The 15669-nt window shown below is 41.7% G+C and overlaps 1 protein-coding gene across 1 annotated transcript in view; it reads left to right on the forward strand.

The window, feature by feature from the left end:
- Positions 1 to 15669, forward strand: part of PSD (pleckstrin and Sec7 domain containing) — a 371343-nt gene that overhangs the window by 72257 nt on the left and 283417 nt on the right. The window contains exons 3-5 of the mRNA XM_040362362.1: positions 92 to 194; positions 8829 to 9306; positions 14627 to 15070. Of these exons, the coding sequence (XP_040218296.1) occupies positions 92 to 194; positions 8829 to 9306; positions 14627 to 15070 (1025 nt within the window). The remainder of the gene's footprint in view (positions 1 to 91; positions 195 to 8828; positions 9307 to 14626; positions 15071 to 15669) is intronic.

The raw sequence follows: 15669 nt of genomic DNA on the forward strand, positions 1-15669 counted from the left end.
TAGTTTTAAATTCTTGCCCCGACACTGGTAATTGTTAAGTTGTTGTTGAAAGCAATACATCTGTGGTCTGTTTTTCTTTCAATATGTTTAGGTAGACTTATGGGGATATCCAAAGGAGGCTTCTCTTCATGCACAGAAGATTGCAAAGGCAAAATGGGAGTTCTTCTATGGATCTCCAGAATCACAAAGGGCTGGTAAGTTGTGTCACTAAACCCACATCATAAAAAAAATATAAATCAATGGTGTATTACATGCTGTTCATACTAACTTTATCACTATGAGATTGGTTTTCTGTATTTACCAAAACAAATGGTTGATCCTCCTGTTCTCTAACTTTCCAAGTCCCCAATGCAGCTAGGGATTTTGCAAAACAGTGTTGGCAGCTCTGTACATTCTCAGGTCTCAGTGAGTCTCTATGCTGAGCACTTCCTCCCTATCGCATCTGAACAGCCCATATGACTATAGAGTCAAACATGTGGGCATATACACATTGGTAAATGATAGCCCATTCCCTTCCCCCCTCCTCCAAGCCCACTAACCAGATAAACACAATAGGGGCAGGATATTACATGTAGATTGATTGAGGCTTTGCCTCCCTTTTTATTTTAAGACACAGGCTGGAGGGGCGTGATACAGCCTGCGACTGGCAAAAATCTGCCCACACCATGTTATTGTCAAAAAATAACAAAGGTTTGATTTCAATTATATATTTGTATGACAATTTAAAATAATTTATTGATATTATTTATTTTTACTTTTATTCCACAGGCTGTTTGTTTATTTTGAAAATGTGACTAGTAGCAGCAGTCTAGAAGCTCCTCCTGCTTATTTTTCCCTGCAGACAGGATGGGAAAGAGCTGAGTTACGTGACGGCAGTATATTATTAAAATAATTATAGTGCTGTCATCCATATACAGAAATAGAAGGGACAGTGTATTTAGTGTCACTTTAGGAGGTTTTGAGTGTTAAGAGTGTGCCATTCTTATGAATAGCATTGTATAGATTTAGCTTACAGAGCTTTATCCAAAAGCTCAAGTTTTTAGAGTTAAAAGTGGCTAATAATGTATTTTTACCTATTGGCAGCAATAAGGGTAAATCAGATGCAGCAGTGTAAATGTAATCACAAATGCTAACAGGATGAGAGTGATGATCATTCTTAAATCAATTTGCACTCTGTTTAAACACAGTTTGGTGCAGTTTCTGTCACTGTGTAATCACAGGTTGGTTTCTAATTCAGTAGAAAAAAATCACATTTATGCCGAAAATTTGGGGACTTTTATGCTACTTTCACACTGAGTCAAAAGGAGGAGTATAGCCTCTATTAAACTTGCTAAAAGCGAAGTACATGTGCCAGCATCCCGTTAGTTTGTAGAAAATGAGACCAATTGAATACAGACTAGAGGCTGCTTGGGGCCAATTAGCATAAATACTCTTCGGTCAGGAGGGTGTTGGTTGGGACTTTCGAGGCACTGATAGGAGACCATGAATAAGTATAAAACAAGATTTATTTACATACAAAATTACAAATATAAAAACATTAGGGACAAGCCCCACAGATCAGATGAGGTAATGTAAGGGTAACAAAACCATCTGGGTCTAATGCGTGGAGCCAGCCAACAATCTCTCGACCGGTTTCGCAGTTGTACCGCTTCTTCAGGAGAGTCTATGAGATATATACAAAATATACAATAAACACCAAGCACAGTGTAGAAAAAATATATATACAGCAAAGAATTTTTCAAACAACAGTACATTATCTAGAGGAGTCAACAGGAATTGCTCACCTAAACTGGTCCAAGCAAGTGAGCAAGTCATGGGCCTGATAGTCCCCCCCGTGGCGCACAAGGGTGATATTGACGACGGGCTCTGGTAAGGTAAAGAAATGCCTTAATGATGGAGTTGAGTGGTAGTGGGTAGATAGGAAGAGCCACCCAGTGATGGGATGAATATGAAATTAGGAGTGATATTGGAAAAGTGAGGGATCGGGGGGAGGAAAGAAAAAAGGGGGAGGACAAGGGAGGGGAAAAGAGAAATAAAAAACAAGGAGAGGGGTGGGAAGGAACCAAGGGCTGGGTAGGAGAAAGAATGGGAGGGGAAGTGGTTAGGGAGAGAGGCGGGGAGTAACAACGAAATAAAAAACGTAAAAGAGGAAAGATTGGGTTAAAATTGGGGGGGGGAGAAAGGAAGTCGAAGGGAGGAGGGGAAAAGGGAAGGGGGGGAGAAGGAACAGGAGAAAGAAAACCAGCCCTTTTTTTCCTTCCCACCCCTCTCCTTGTTTTTCATTTCTCTTTTCCCCTCCCTTGTCCTCCCCCTTTTTTCTTTCCTCCCCCATCCCTCACTTTTCCAATATCCCTCCTAATTTCATATTCATCCCATCACTGGGTGGCTCTTCCTATCTACCCACTACCACTCAACCCCATCATTAAGACATTTCTTTACCTTACCAGAGCCCGCCGTCAATATCCCCCTCGTGCGCCACGGGGGGACTATCAGGCCCATGACTCGCTCACTTGGACCTGTTTAGGTGAGCAATTCCTGTTGACTTCTCTAGATCATGTACTGTTGTTTGAAAAATTCTTTGCTGTATATATATTTTTTCTACACTGTGCTTGGTGTTTATTGTATATTTTGTATATATCTCCTAGACTCTCCTGAAGAAGCGGTACAACCGCAAAACCGGTCGAGAGATTGTTGGCTGGCTCCACGCATTAGACCCAGATGGTTTTGTTACCCTTACGTTACCTCATCTGATCTGTGGGGCTTGTCCCTAATGTTTTTATATTTGTAATCTTGTTTTATACTTATTCATGGTCTCCCATCAGTGCCTCGAAAGTCCCAACCAACACCCTCCTGACTGAAGAGTATTTATGCTAATTGACCCCAAGCAGCCTCTAGTCTGTATTCAATTGGTCTAATTTTCTACTTTCACACTGAGGTGCTTTGCAGGCGCTAAAAATAGCGCCTGCAAAGCGCCCTGATAGAGCCGCTCCTTTCACTCCAGTGTGAAAGCCCTCAGGCTTTCACACTGGAGCAGTGCGCTGGCAGGACGCTCAGAAAAGTCCTGCCAGCTGCATCTTTGAGGCGATATAAGAGTGGTGTATACGCTGCTGCAGCGCCGCTAAAAATAGCATCATTTTACCGCCGACGGTGCAACGCCCCAGTGTGAAAGTAGCCTTCTATTCGGCACATAAACCGTGCATGGAAACTACTAGTAAGATACTGTATGTCAAAATGCAGAAGGTATTTTTTGTTTGAGTGTGTCATTCTTCTAAATAACATGGTACAGATTTAGCTTACAAGCAGCTTTATCCAAAAGTGAAATGAAATGCATTTTGTTCCAAAGCCTGTGTTTAGCTCAAGTTTAGCTTGAGTTAAAAGTGGCTAATAATACTTGTAAAAGAAAAATGAAAATTTACATTTAAAACCAAACAAGTTTGGATGCAACATTAAAGGATAAGTTCACCTTTCTTATTTTTTCTAAATTCCAGCTCCCATATGTACCAGTAAACCATTAATGTACCTCTGTTGCTGAAAAATATAAGCTTTCTTTGATTTTAAGAACAAGGCCTTACCTTAGCCCCCGGTGTGTATCATAGAAAAGCTCATGACTTCCTGGTATGTAGATTTGGCATGTAAAAACCAGTAACACGGGATGCATAATTGATAGATGCAGGTAATGTGTGCTAATTAAGTCAGCTGATGAACCTGTTCCTATGTCTTATGGATTTTCACATCCTTAATATTTTTCTGCAACATGAGGTACATTAAAGTGGTTGTAAAGGCAGACGTTTTTTGTATCTTAATGCCTTTTATGCATTAAAGCGGTTCTCCACCCTAAAGTGAAGTCCCGCTGATCGGAACCCCCCCCCTTCCGGTGTCACATTTGACACCTTTCAGGGGGGAGGGGGGTGCAGATACCTGTCTAAAGACAGGTATTTGCACCCACTTCCGGCCCAGCATTCACGGGCAAAAGACGGGCATTGCGTCACATCCCGTCGCCCCCCCCCCCCCGTTGTGTGCTGGGAACACTCGGCTCCCAGCACACAGCGGGAGCCAATCGGCGGGCGTGTCGCGACTCGCGCATGCGCCGTAGGGAACCGGGCAGTGAAGCCGCAGCGCTTCACTTCCTGGTTCCCTCAGCGTGGATGGAGGGGGGAGCAGCAGGGTGACGAGCGATCGCTCGTCATCTGCTGCAGACGCCGCTGGACTCCAGGACAGGTAAGTGTCCTTATATTAAAAGTCAGCAGCTGCAGTATTTGTAGCTGCTGGCTTTTAATATTTTTTTTTGGCGGAACATCCGCTTTAAGATAAAAAGCCATCTGTGTGCAGCAGTCCCCCTAATACTTACTTGAGACCCATCTCTATCCAGCGATGTGCAGGACAGCCTCAGCTGCCCGAGACTCTCCCTCCTGATTGGCTGAGACCACAGCGAAGCACCATTAGCTCCTGCTGCTTTCAATCAAAGTCAGTGAGCCAATGAGGAGAGAGAGGGTGTGGGGCTGGGCCACGGCCCCTTGTCTGAATGGACACTGGGAGCTGGGGCTCGGCTTGGTTGGCCCCCATAGCAAGTTGCTTGCTGTGGGAGATCGCAACAGGAGGAAGGGACCAGGAGCACCAAAGAGGGGGATCTGGGCTGCTCTGTGCAAAACCCCTGCACAGAGCAGGTGAGTAGTACATGTTTATTATAAAAAAAAAAAATTAGACTTTAGTATCACTTTAATGGTACAGTATATTGGTACATAGGGAAACTAAAATTTAGAATATAAAAAATGTGAACTTATAGCTGAAAAAGGATAGAGAGGGTGACTCTTCCTAACATGGGCATAAACAGCTATAAAAAAAACGTTCAGATGTTCTAATCCCTCTCCATTCTATCCAAAGCTAAAAAAAATATTCTGCTAAACAAGCACATTTGTAAACATATTTTCTTGAACATAATAAATTCCTCAGTGCAACCGCTTCTTCCTTCTGTTGCCACAGACAGCTCAGTGGCAGGGATTTTTGAATCTGAGTGGGAGCCTGAAGGGGATTTACAGACACTAGTCCCCTATCAGCTCTGGCTCCCTTGTGATTGAAAGCAAGCTGTGGATGGATCCTTATATATGGGCTGCTTTTAGGCAGGTGCAGTTTACTTTCTCCACTGCAGGTGGCGCTCAACCACAGCGGAATTGCAGGGGAGAGGAAGTCAAGAGGAACATGGTTCCTCTATTGTTTACATGGTCACATGGCATTATTGCATGCTCCTGCCCCATGTGACTCTAGCAGCCATCTTGAGTCAGGCAGAACTTATTTAAGACCCTATTTCCCCTGTGGGCATTGTAGGGGCAAATCACCCGTTTGACAGGGACAGTGACAGGCAGAGGTTCCTGTCGGTAGGAAAAGGATACAGACACGTCATCCTACGTGGAGACCACCCCATCTAGGTCTGGACTGGCCAGGCTGCATTCTGCCCCTCAAGACAGACACTGCCGGCACATTTGAGACCTGCTCTGCTATATGTTGCTGTTACAGGCCATGAATATTCCCGGTTGGGTGTCTTCCCGCTGGATTCTGGATTACTAGATTCTGCATTAATACAAGTTCTGTTATCTGCAACTAGAGTCTGTTTAATTACTGCCCTCACACTGCACCTCCCCACATGCTATTGGCTATAGATTAGAATCCACCCACTGCCTGCTGTCAATCACAAGTGGACCTGTTGGAGAACTAGTGTCTGAATCTGCCACCTGTATCAATAAAGCTACTGGATTTTTGACTCTGGCACATGTCATTTTAAAGGGCCAAAGCACCAGAAAAGTGTTAATAGGAATTTAAAGGACTCCCCTAAATATGTTGTTTAGGAGCAGACAACATTTAATTATGTACCTCCTGATTTCCTCTATCTTATCCAGCATAATGCATTCAAATATTTCCTGCATATGTAATATCTCTAATTACCATGTGGAGCTTTAGGCCCCATGCACACGAGACGCTGCTAAACTCGAGTTCAGAGGCATTTGGGCATTTTTTTCAACTGCCCCTGAACACATTTAATGTTATCCTATGTGTCCATGCACACGATCACGTTTTTTGGCGTTTCAAAGCAGTTGGGTTTAGGGCCGTTTTTCCAAACCCAAAATTTTGGGTTCAGAAGCTTTCAGCTTTTGCGTTTTAGACGCAAATCGCGGCAAAACCCCGCTAAACGCGGCTAAACGCGGCAAAACAGTTTGATTCTGAGCTTGGGGAGGGTCTACAGTGTTTTGGAGATAAACGCTGACAGCCGCAAATCGCGGTAAAACGCCGCAAATCGCAGCAAAACGCTGCGCAATTCGCGGCAAAAACGGGCATTTTAAATGCCGGTTTTTGCCTTTGAAAAGCTGAGATTAGAGGCGTTTGTAATAGCGTCTCGTGTGCATGGGGCCTAAGGTTTAATTTCCTGCTTACCAGGTTCATTTTTACGGTTTTGCTTAAAGTGATAATAAAGTCTCCTTTTTTGTCTATAAAAATAACAAACATGTTATACTTACCGGTACCTGCTCTGTGAAATGGTTTTGCACAGAGTAGCCTGGATCCTCCTCTTCTCAGGTCCCTCGTCGGTGCTCCTCCCTCCTGTTGATTGCCCCCACAACAAGCAGCTTGCTATGGGGGCACCCAAGCTGAGTCACAGCACCATGTGTCCAATCAGACTTGGAGCCACAACTCTGCCCAGTCTCCCACCCCCACCCTCTCTTCTGATTGGCTAACTGACTTTGACAGCTTCGGGGGCCAATGCCCCCTGCTTCTGTGTCTTAGCCAATCAGGAGGGTGAGTCCCAGACGGCCAAGGCACTTGTGTACATGGCTGGATGGAGATGGGGCTTAGGTAAGTATTTGGAGGGCTGAGAGGGGTTTCTACACAAAGTTTTTTTTTTTTTTATCTTAATGCATAGAATGCATTAAGATAAAAAAAACACCTGTCTTTACAACAACTTTACGCAAAAAAAAAAAAAAAAACAGCTTATACCTCATCCCTGCTTGCTCTGTAGGGATCTCTACTGTCTTTTTTTTATCTACAGAGAGACAAAAAACAAATTGCTTCTGCTGTGCTTTCTCTTTAGGAACCCCATAATTCTCTGTAAGGCTAGGTTTACATTTGCCCACATGTGAGCGGGTGATTGCAGGTGCGGGAATCGCACTTGTTCCCTGCACCTTCAGCCAAATCGCACTGCTCTGCAGAGATGCGCGGGGCTGCCATTCAATCTTACTTGCAGGTGCCAGAACAGGGATATTGCATGGTCAAAAGCACCTTTTTTCTGCAGCAAATGCAGGCTACACAAGCAAGTGTGAACCAGGGCTTACTCCAATTGCATGAGTGAACTTTCTTTTATATAAAAACTGACCAAAAGCCATTGTGGTTTCTCTATAATGGGGTCAGGGTATTTGAAGTTGAACTACAACCAATTGCTTCTTATCCCATTATTATTATTTTCATCGTTGTATACAGATTGTGTCTTTATGTTTAACTATAGACTACCTGTCATGAGAGATGTCTCTCAGTAAAAAGGGGTTTCCATCAAAGACATTGGGGTTTAGTTACTAAAGCTGGAGAGTGCAAAACCAGGCTCACTTCTGCATAGAAACCAATCAGCTTCTAATCTCAGCTTGTTCAGTAAACCGCTTGAGGACCGCCGCAGGACGATATAAATCGACAAAATGGCATGGCTGGGCACAAGGGTATACATGTGCGTCCCCTTTAAGATCCCAGCCATGGATCGTGAGTGTGCCGCGGTCCTCTTCTCCGTGACCGTCCCCGCGTGAACAGCGGACCCGATCACTGCTGGTGTCCCGCGATCGGGTCACAGAGAGGGAGAATGGGGAGAGGTAAGTGTAAACAAACCTCTCCCCGTGCTTCCTAGTGAGCCCGTCACTGATCGTCTGTTCCCTGTCATAGAGAACGAGGATCAGTGATGTCATACGCCCAGCCACACCCCCCCCCCACAGTAAGAGTCACACATTAGGGCACACTTAACCCCTATAGCGCCCCCTCCTGGTTAACCCATTTACTGCCAGTGTAATTTTTACAGTAACCGGTGAATTTTTATAGCACTGTTCGCTGTAAAAATGACAATGGTCCCAAAATAGTGTCAATAGTGTCAAAAGTGTCCGATGTGTCCAACATAATGTCGCAGTCATGATAAAAATCTCTGATCCCCGCCATTACTAGAAAAAAAATATTAATAAAAATGCAATAAAATACCCTATTTGGTAGACACTATAAATTTTGCGCAAACCAATCAATAAACACTTATTGCGATTTTTTTTTTACCAAAAATATGTAGAAGAATGCATATCTGCCTAAACTGAGGGAAAAAAAATGTTTTATATATTTTTTGGAGATATTTATTATAGCAAAAAGTAAATAATTTTTTTCAAAATTGTCGCTCTATTTTTGTTTATAGCACAAAAAATAAAAACCACATAGGTTTAAATACCACCAAAAGAAAGCTCTATTTTTGGGAAAAAAGGATCCCAATTTTGTTTGGGAGCCACGTCGCACGACTGCGCAATTGTCAGTTAATACGATGCAGTGCCGAATCTCAAAAATTGGCCTGGTCTTTAAGCTGCATAATGGTCCGGGGCTTAAGTGGTTAAGCTTTGGCAATTAAACATAGAAGCCAAATGGTTTCTATGCAGAAGTGAGTCAGAATTTCGCACTCTAAAGCTTTAGTAAATAAACCCCATTGTTTAGCATCCTGAAAAAAGAGGAAGAAATAGAAAAACAAAAAATATTTTCTTTGATAACTTTCATTTCAGTATCTAGAACTGTTCAATAAATATGCTGTTGTCCTAAGTGCACATTTAATTTTTCAGGTGTGCAGCCACCTGAGTATTCATCACTTCCATGTTCACCAATTAGCCCTGGCAGTTCAAGGAACACCCATACCTCTACAGAGCCTGATGTGTATGAGCATAGCCTGTGCCATGTGGAAGTTGAAATTGAGAAAACCTTTTCATCTGATCAAATCCCTGAAGTCTGTGAGACAGGCATTATACGCAGAACTATCAAATACTCTGAAACAGATCTGGACGCTGTGCCATTAAGGTGTTATCGAGAAACCAACATTGATGATATACTGGCAGAAAATGAAGGACTAGATTCAGCCATTGGCAGCCAAAAAGACAGTGAGAGCAACAGGAGCATCACCGATACCAGTGCAGAGAAGCAAGAACAGCAAGAGGAGGTTGCCATTCCTGAAATTCCTGGATTTCCTAGAGATGTAGTTCAAGACAATGCTGATGAGGATGAAGATGAAGTGTTTGAACCAACAAAGATTGGAGCAATGAAGAGGTAAGAAATGCTCCAAGCTTCTGATACATTATTATTAGAATAGGCTAAGTGATAGATTTTACATGCACCCATAAAAATGCATCCTATATATATTGTGAGGGAAAATAATGTACCTTGTTGGCATAATGTGTGTTTATGCCCAGGGTCTAATCATTTTCTTTTTCAATCACAGTACTCCCCCTGACAATGCTTCCATGCAAAGAAAGAAAAACCACTCAGGTGTGGAAATCTTCAGAATAAATGTTTCCCCCAGGAGGACCACAGGTATAGGCAATGCATATGAGATTGCAAAACAAAAGAAAGGATTCTTCTGGACAGCCGCACTCCAAACAAAAGTTGCCTTTATTGTAAAAATCCAAGATAGAAAAACAGCACTACTACTGTTTTTCTATCTTGGATTTTTACAATAAAGGCAACTTTTGTTTGGAGTGCGGCTGTCCAGAAGAAACCTTTCTTTTGTTTTGCAATCTCATATGCATTGCCTATACCTGTGGTCCTGGGGGAAACATTTATTCTGAAGATTTCCACACCTGAGTGGTTTTTCTTTTTTTGCGGCTGTCCAGAAGAATCCTTTCTTTTGTTTTGCAATGCTTTCATGCACTTTTCTTTCATGATGGATGGCACCATTCTTATGTAGGCATTATCCAGGATCTGTATGTACTGTACTTAAAATGAGATGCAGGCTCAGAGATGACACAATACATGTAAATCCTTGTGAAATCCTCATGCATGTGCAGTTCTTGGCTGTGTTCACAAATGTCTAATACAGATCAACCCCCAATGTAGTCACTTACCTTGTGTCTTGCTACAAAGGTAGTGTTGAAGGTTTATCACTGAGAAGTGGAGAATAAGGAAATGTTTAAACCTACCTGCAGCAGAATGTTATATGTTACCATAAGCAAAATCACAGTTTTTTTTTTTCATGATTTGACAAATCTTTCTGAACCTGGGTTCAGTGGAATCCTAGGGTTACTCCAAGTGTGATTCTTTCAGTAGTAAGCAATGACCATTTTACCTCCCAACTAATTCTGCCTATATACGTTTTGGGCTGTCTTCATTCAGAAAAGCCAGTGTCGTGGGGGACTAGTGGTGCATTTGCTTTCATAGATAAGCAAGCATTGATGCCAATAGTTTTTAAAGGGGTGGTTCCCCCTAAAACAAATTTCTAACAATACATTCGTAAGACCCGTTACACTGCGGGTAGGCTGGCTTTTGTTTTGTTTTTTTAGTACATACCTCGATATCGCCGTTTCGTCCCTTGGCGGTGGGCGTTCCTAGTTGATTGACGTTCCTCCGACAGGCACATACGTGACGTCACGACTTTCCGAAAGAAGCCTAACGTCGCTGCGCAGGCGCCGTATAGAGCCGACTCTATACGGCGCCTGCGCAATGACGTTCGGCTTCTGTCGGAAAGTAGTGACGCGCAGTATGCGCCCGTCGGAGGAACGTCAATCAACTAGGAACGCCCACCGCCAAGGGACGAAACGGCGATATCGAGGTATGTACTAAAAAAACAAAACAAAAGCCAGCCTACCCGCAGTGTAACGGGTCTTACGAATGTATTGTTAGAAATTTGTTTTAGGGGGAACCACCCCTTTAAGTTGTCTGTAAAAGTGGTATTCCTACTACTGAACACCCATGTATAGAACATTATTTTCAATGATCCTCCTTGCAATGGGGCATTCTTCCCACTAGTCCATGACTGTAGCAGGTGATTCTTTCCATGAACCACCAATGTAAAGGCACATTCTCCCTCTCAATTACCATTTATAATATATTTGTTTTTCCTTATTGGCACCCAATGTATGGGTACCCTTTTCTCACTCACCATAAATATGAGGAGGCACGGACTAGCCGTGTAAGGGGGGCCTATAGTGATTTCCAAGGTAAAGGTATATTTTACAAGTATCAAGGGACATCACAATTTTCACTACACATGTTTTGTTCTTTTTATTTAATTATTGTTACTGAAAATACATTTAATTATTGTTACTGAAAATACATTTGTTGTATATGACAGGGGGGTGTTAAAAATAGCAGACCTACAGTAGGTGTCTAGTACTCTAGGTAGATTTATCAAAAACATTAGTTATTTTATTATATAGTGACATATAGTCTCTGACAATTTTTAACAGGTACCAAAGTTTCCTTCTTGTAAAAATGTTGAGAAAGTTTGGATTAGATCATGATTTTATCTGTGAACTATCAATTGTGCTAAACACTGGGGGTTTATTTATAAAGAAATTGCTGTGTGAATGTCTGAGCATTCTCCCAGCCATCATGATAATCCCTATATTGTGTCTAATATATTTATTTCCTATCGATATCAACACCATCTGGTGGCCATAATGCTGTACTTTTCTGATTGAGGTATTTCAGGAAAATGGCACATTAAGGCCATTACATGGAGTTGATTTTTTTTATTTTTTATAACTAGACCTCTAAGCCTTAGGCCCCTTTCACACTACTGCGACTTCTACTACTGCGACTTCAAAGTTGGGATTTCAGGGAATGCCTGTGTAAGTGGCATCAAAATCGTGCTAATAAGAATTGTTGTCATTGAAAATCATGGGAAACAACTTGTCGTGCTACTTTGCCATCACAAATCGTGGGACAAGTTGTAAAAATGTTTTTTGTTTAGTTAATGTGCAGTACGGTCCTGCGTGACCTGGAACCAGCCTCCAGGCTTGTGTAATGAGAGAGTTTTTTGCTCTTGATATTTTTCTTTTTTCTATTGTGATTTTTTTTTGTTTTGTTTTTGGTTACAATATTTTAACTACCTTGTTACACCTTTAAAACAATGAATAAAACATAAGTTTAAAAAAAAGTCTTACAGGTGATAGCCTGTCTTGCGTTGGCCATACACAGAGTGAATTTTGGCCAGTTTCTGATGGTTTGGCGAAAATGTAATCCGTGGGTGGTACTGATGGCATCTTCCTGAACTACAGTCTTTGATTGAAAATTTGGAAATTTATCGGTCCAATGGTGACTGCATTCAATGAGATGTTTTTGAGTACTAATTTTAAAATCGGTACTAAAAAGTCAATGTCCTTTCAAATAAATCTTCATAGACTTTGGATCCAATAAAGTACATCTGCTATAAGAACTGTCTTTTTATTCTTAAACGTTTAATGAAACTCCTCCTGATGAAAGGAATCTCAAAAGAAAGAAAAAGAGGAAACTATTACGTGTAATATACTCTACTCCACATTTGCAACACTAAAATCATGTATTGTGCTCACATTTAATTAAATTGTATGTGCTCCTTTTTTTACACCATCACACTCCAAACAATAATACATGCCTTCCATCCACCCCAATTGGCTGTTCTTGCTCAATTGCTGTGCATCACCCTTCTTGGGAAAAATCCTCACCTCACACCTCCAAATGGATCCATAGTGCAGCAATTCTTATAAAGTTATACCATTTATTACAATGCCAATTCACTTACAAACAGACAGAATGAAAAGGCCTTTCCAGCGGTTCGGCACTAAAAATGGCCACAGCGGCACTTCCGTTATGTGTGTAATGACGTAATTTCCAACGTGTTTTGTCTAATGGACTTCTTCCTGAATTAAAACAAACCCAAATGTACCACCACCAACAGACGCTATAGATTGGTTCTCCAAATTGGAGATCGGCTTGCATTATTGTTTGGAGCGTGAGGGTGTATAACATGGGTGCTCAACATGTGGCCCTCCAGCCGTTGCTGAACTACAAGTTCCATCATACCTTTGGGAGTCATACTTGTAACTAGGGCCAAAACAACTAAACGATTAATCAACAACTAATCGATTATGAAAATAGTTGTCAACTATTTTCATAATCGATTAATCGGCCAGCCGATAAGTTGGCCTGCATACAGAATGCATTATTTGTTTACATATCAGGAAATACAGTGCAGGACACATACGGCTCAGTACACCATCCATACATGTCACTAAATGCCTGAGAACTTGTGAATGTGTGAGGAGCAAAGCCTCATGGGACATGTAGTCCTTGGCAGGAAGTAAGTGGTTCTAAAGGCAGAAGGTTTTTTTACCTTAATATAGGGGCACTCTGAAGACAGGAGTGCATTAGAGATTTTGCTCCCAAACCATCTAGTTGGTTATTTATATGTACCACTGCATAGAGATATTTTAAAATAAAATCACTTTATTTTTTTATTTTTATTTTTTTATACTTTACATATTAACTAAATTGTACACCACACTTTTTATAAGGTTACTATCTGATTAATCGAAACAATAATCGTCCACCTAATCGATTATTAAAATATTAATCATTAGTTGCAGCCCTACTTGTAGCTGCCAGCCATGCAATGCCTCGTGGGACTTGTATAGTTCCGCATGAGCTGGAGGACCACAGGTTGAGCACCTATGGTGTATAAAAAGGATCGCATACAGTTTAATTAAATGTGAGTACAATACATGATTTTAAGTGTTGCACATGTTGAGTAGAGCATACGACATTATATAGTTTTTTTGTTTAAGATTCCTTTCGCCAGGAGGCGTTCCATCAAATGCTAAAGAATAAAGAAAGTTTTTAGAGCAGATGTACTTTATTGGATCCAAAGTCTATGAAGATTTTTTTGAAAGGACATTTAAAGGGATAGTGCTGATTTTAAAATTGATGTTTTATGCTGCCACCCGGCAGAGGTTTTCAGCTGCTGCAATCATTTGGAGAACCCTACCCAGAGTGCGCTTATATTTATATTTTAGACCCCTTTCACACTGAGGCAGTTTGCAGGCGCTATTGCACCTGCAAAGCGCCCTGAAACAGCAGCTTCATTCAATCCAGTGTGAAAGCCTGAGGGCTTTTACACTGGAGCATTGCACTGGCAGGCCATCAAAGTCCAGCCAGGAGCTTCTTTGGAGCGCATTAAGAGCAGTAAACTCACCACTCCTAAAGCGCCCCTGCACTTTGAAATCAATGGGCAGCGCCGGCAAAGCGCCGCTGTAGCAGTGCTTTGCAGGTGCTTCTAACCCTTTTTTGGCCACTAGCAGGGTTTAAAAGCGCCCCGCTAGCGACCGAAATGACCACAAAATGACAGTAAAGCACTGCTAAAAAAAGTGCCGATGTGCGCAGGCAGGACATTAGCAGAGAAGTTGAAAACTGAATAGATTGGTTTGATAGATGAGACATGGTGTGAAATTATTGTTTTGTTGCTCGGTAATTATTATTAGTTGTAGAAGATTGTGAAAAAAGGGTGAATGTACAACATAAATAAAGGTAATACATTATAATTACATATTCCCAGTTAAATTGCAATGTAATTGTAATGCCCTGCATTTGTTTATTACTTTTTTTTATTTCTTAGGGAGGCTATACCGACTCCCCTGCGATCTCCAGTGACATTCCGTCTATGTCATCGACTGTCAGAAGATGGCATGGACTCCTTCAGCAAGCATTTTGAGAGCATCATGGAATCTCATAGAGCTAAGGGTACATCCTATTCAAGCTTGGATTCCATTGACATCCTTTCTTCCTCTGTACAAAACCAGAATAGCTTTTTCACATTTGACCTTCCCACATTAACCTCTGAAACACAGAAGCAGATTTGTAAGAATGCTCAGCTTATTGAAGACAACTTTGCACCCTTGGCTCACCTAGAGCTGGACTCTGGGACAAGTTCCGCCACTGACTCAGCCTGGAGTGAGAGAGAGGAAGAAACAGTACATGCTATCGGAGCTGGGAAAGATGAGCTGCATAGTCCGTCTCCATCCGAGGACAGTTTAATCATTGCTGATGCCATTGTACACAGGTAGGTTTTTGTTACATGATGCACATATAATTTATTCTGTTCATAATCTATTAAATACTACACTTGGGGCTCCAATTATTCTGGCCTTACCACAGGTTATTCATAATAGTGTCTAGCAGAGACACAAAAAAGGCAGAGCACTGTACAAATAAATGGAGTTAAAAAAAATGCAGGGTGGATAGCTCACTCACACAACTGTCAAAGTTATGCAACTGAGCTCACCTCCGATCATGAGTTGGAGAGAACTCAGTGGGATATCACTTCACACCTGCTTTTTTTGTATGAATAAAAGCTGAAATGCAGGCTGCAATGTGGTATTCATTGTGTTGTGAAGTTCATAAATAAATATAAAAATGAACGGCAAAGTTCATGTAGTTCATAAAATTGGATGATAGTGATGGCAATCCTCCTATGTCCTAGTCAGATAAATTTCCAACTCACCAGAGATCCAGGCTGCCCTATCAGGTGCAGCATAAAAGCATGTACAAGATCACAATCACTGGGGAAAAAAAACTTTCATCTCATCCAGCCAGTCACATGATTCAAATGTCTTTTCTATAACTGAAACTCCAAAAACATCCAAAAATGCACCCATGCAC

Source organism: Rana temporaria, chromosome 8, assembly GCF_905171775.1.
Source record: "Rana temporaria chromosome 8, aRanTem1.1, whole genome shotgun sequence".
NCBI lineage: Eukaryota > Metazoa > Chordata > Amphibia > Anura > Ranidae > Rana > Rana temporaria.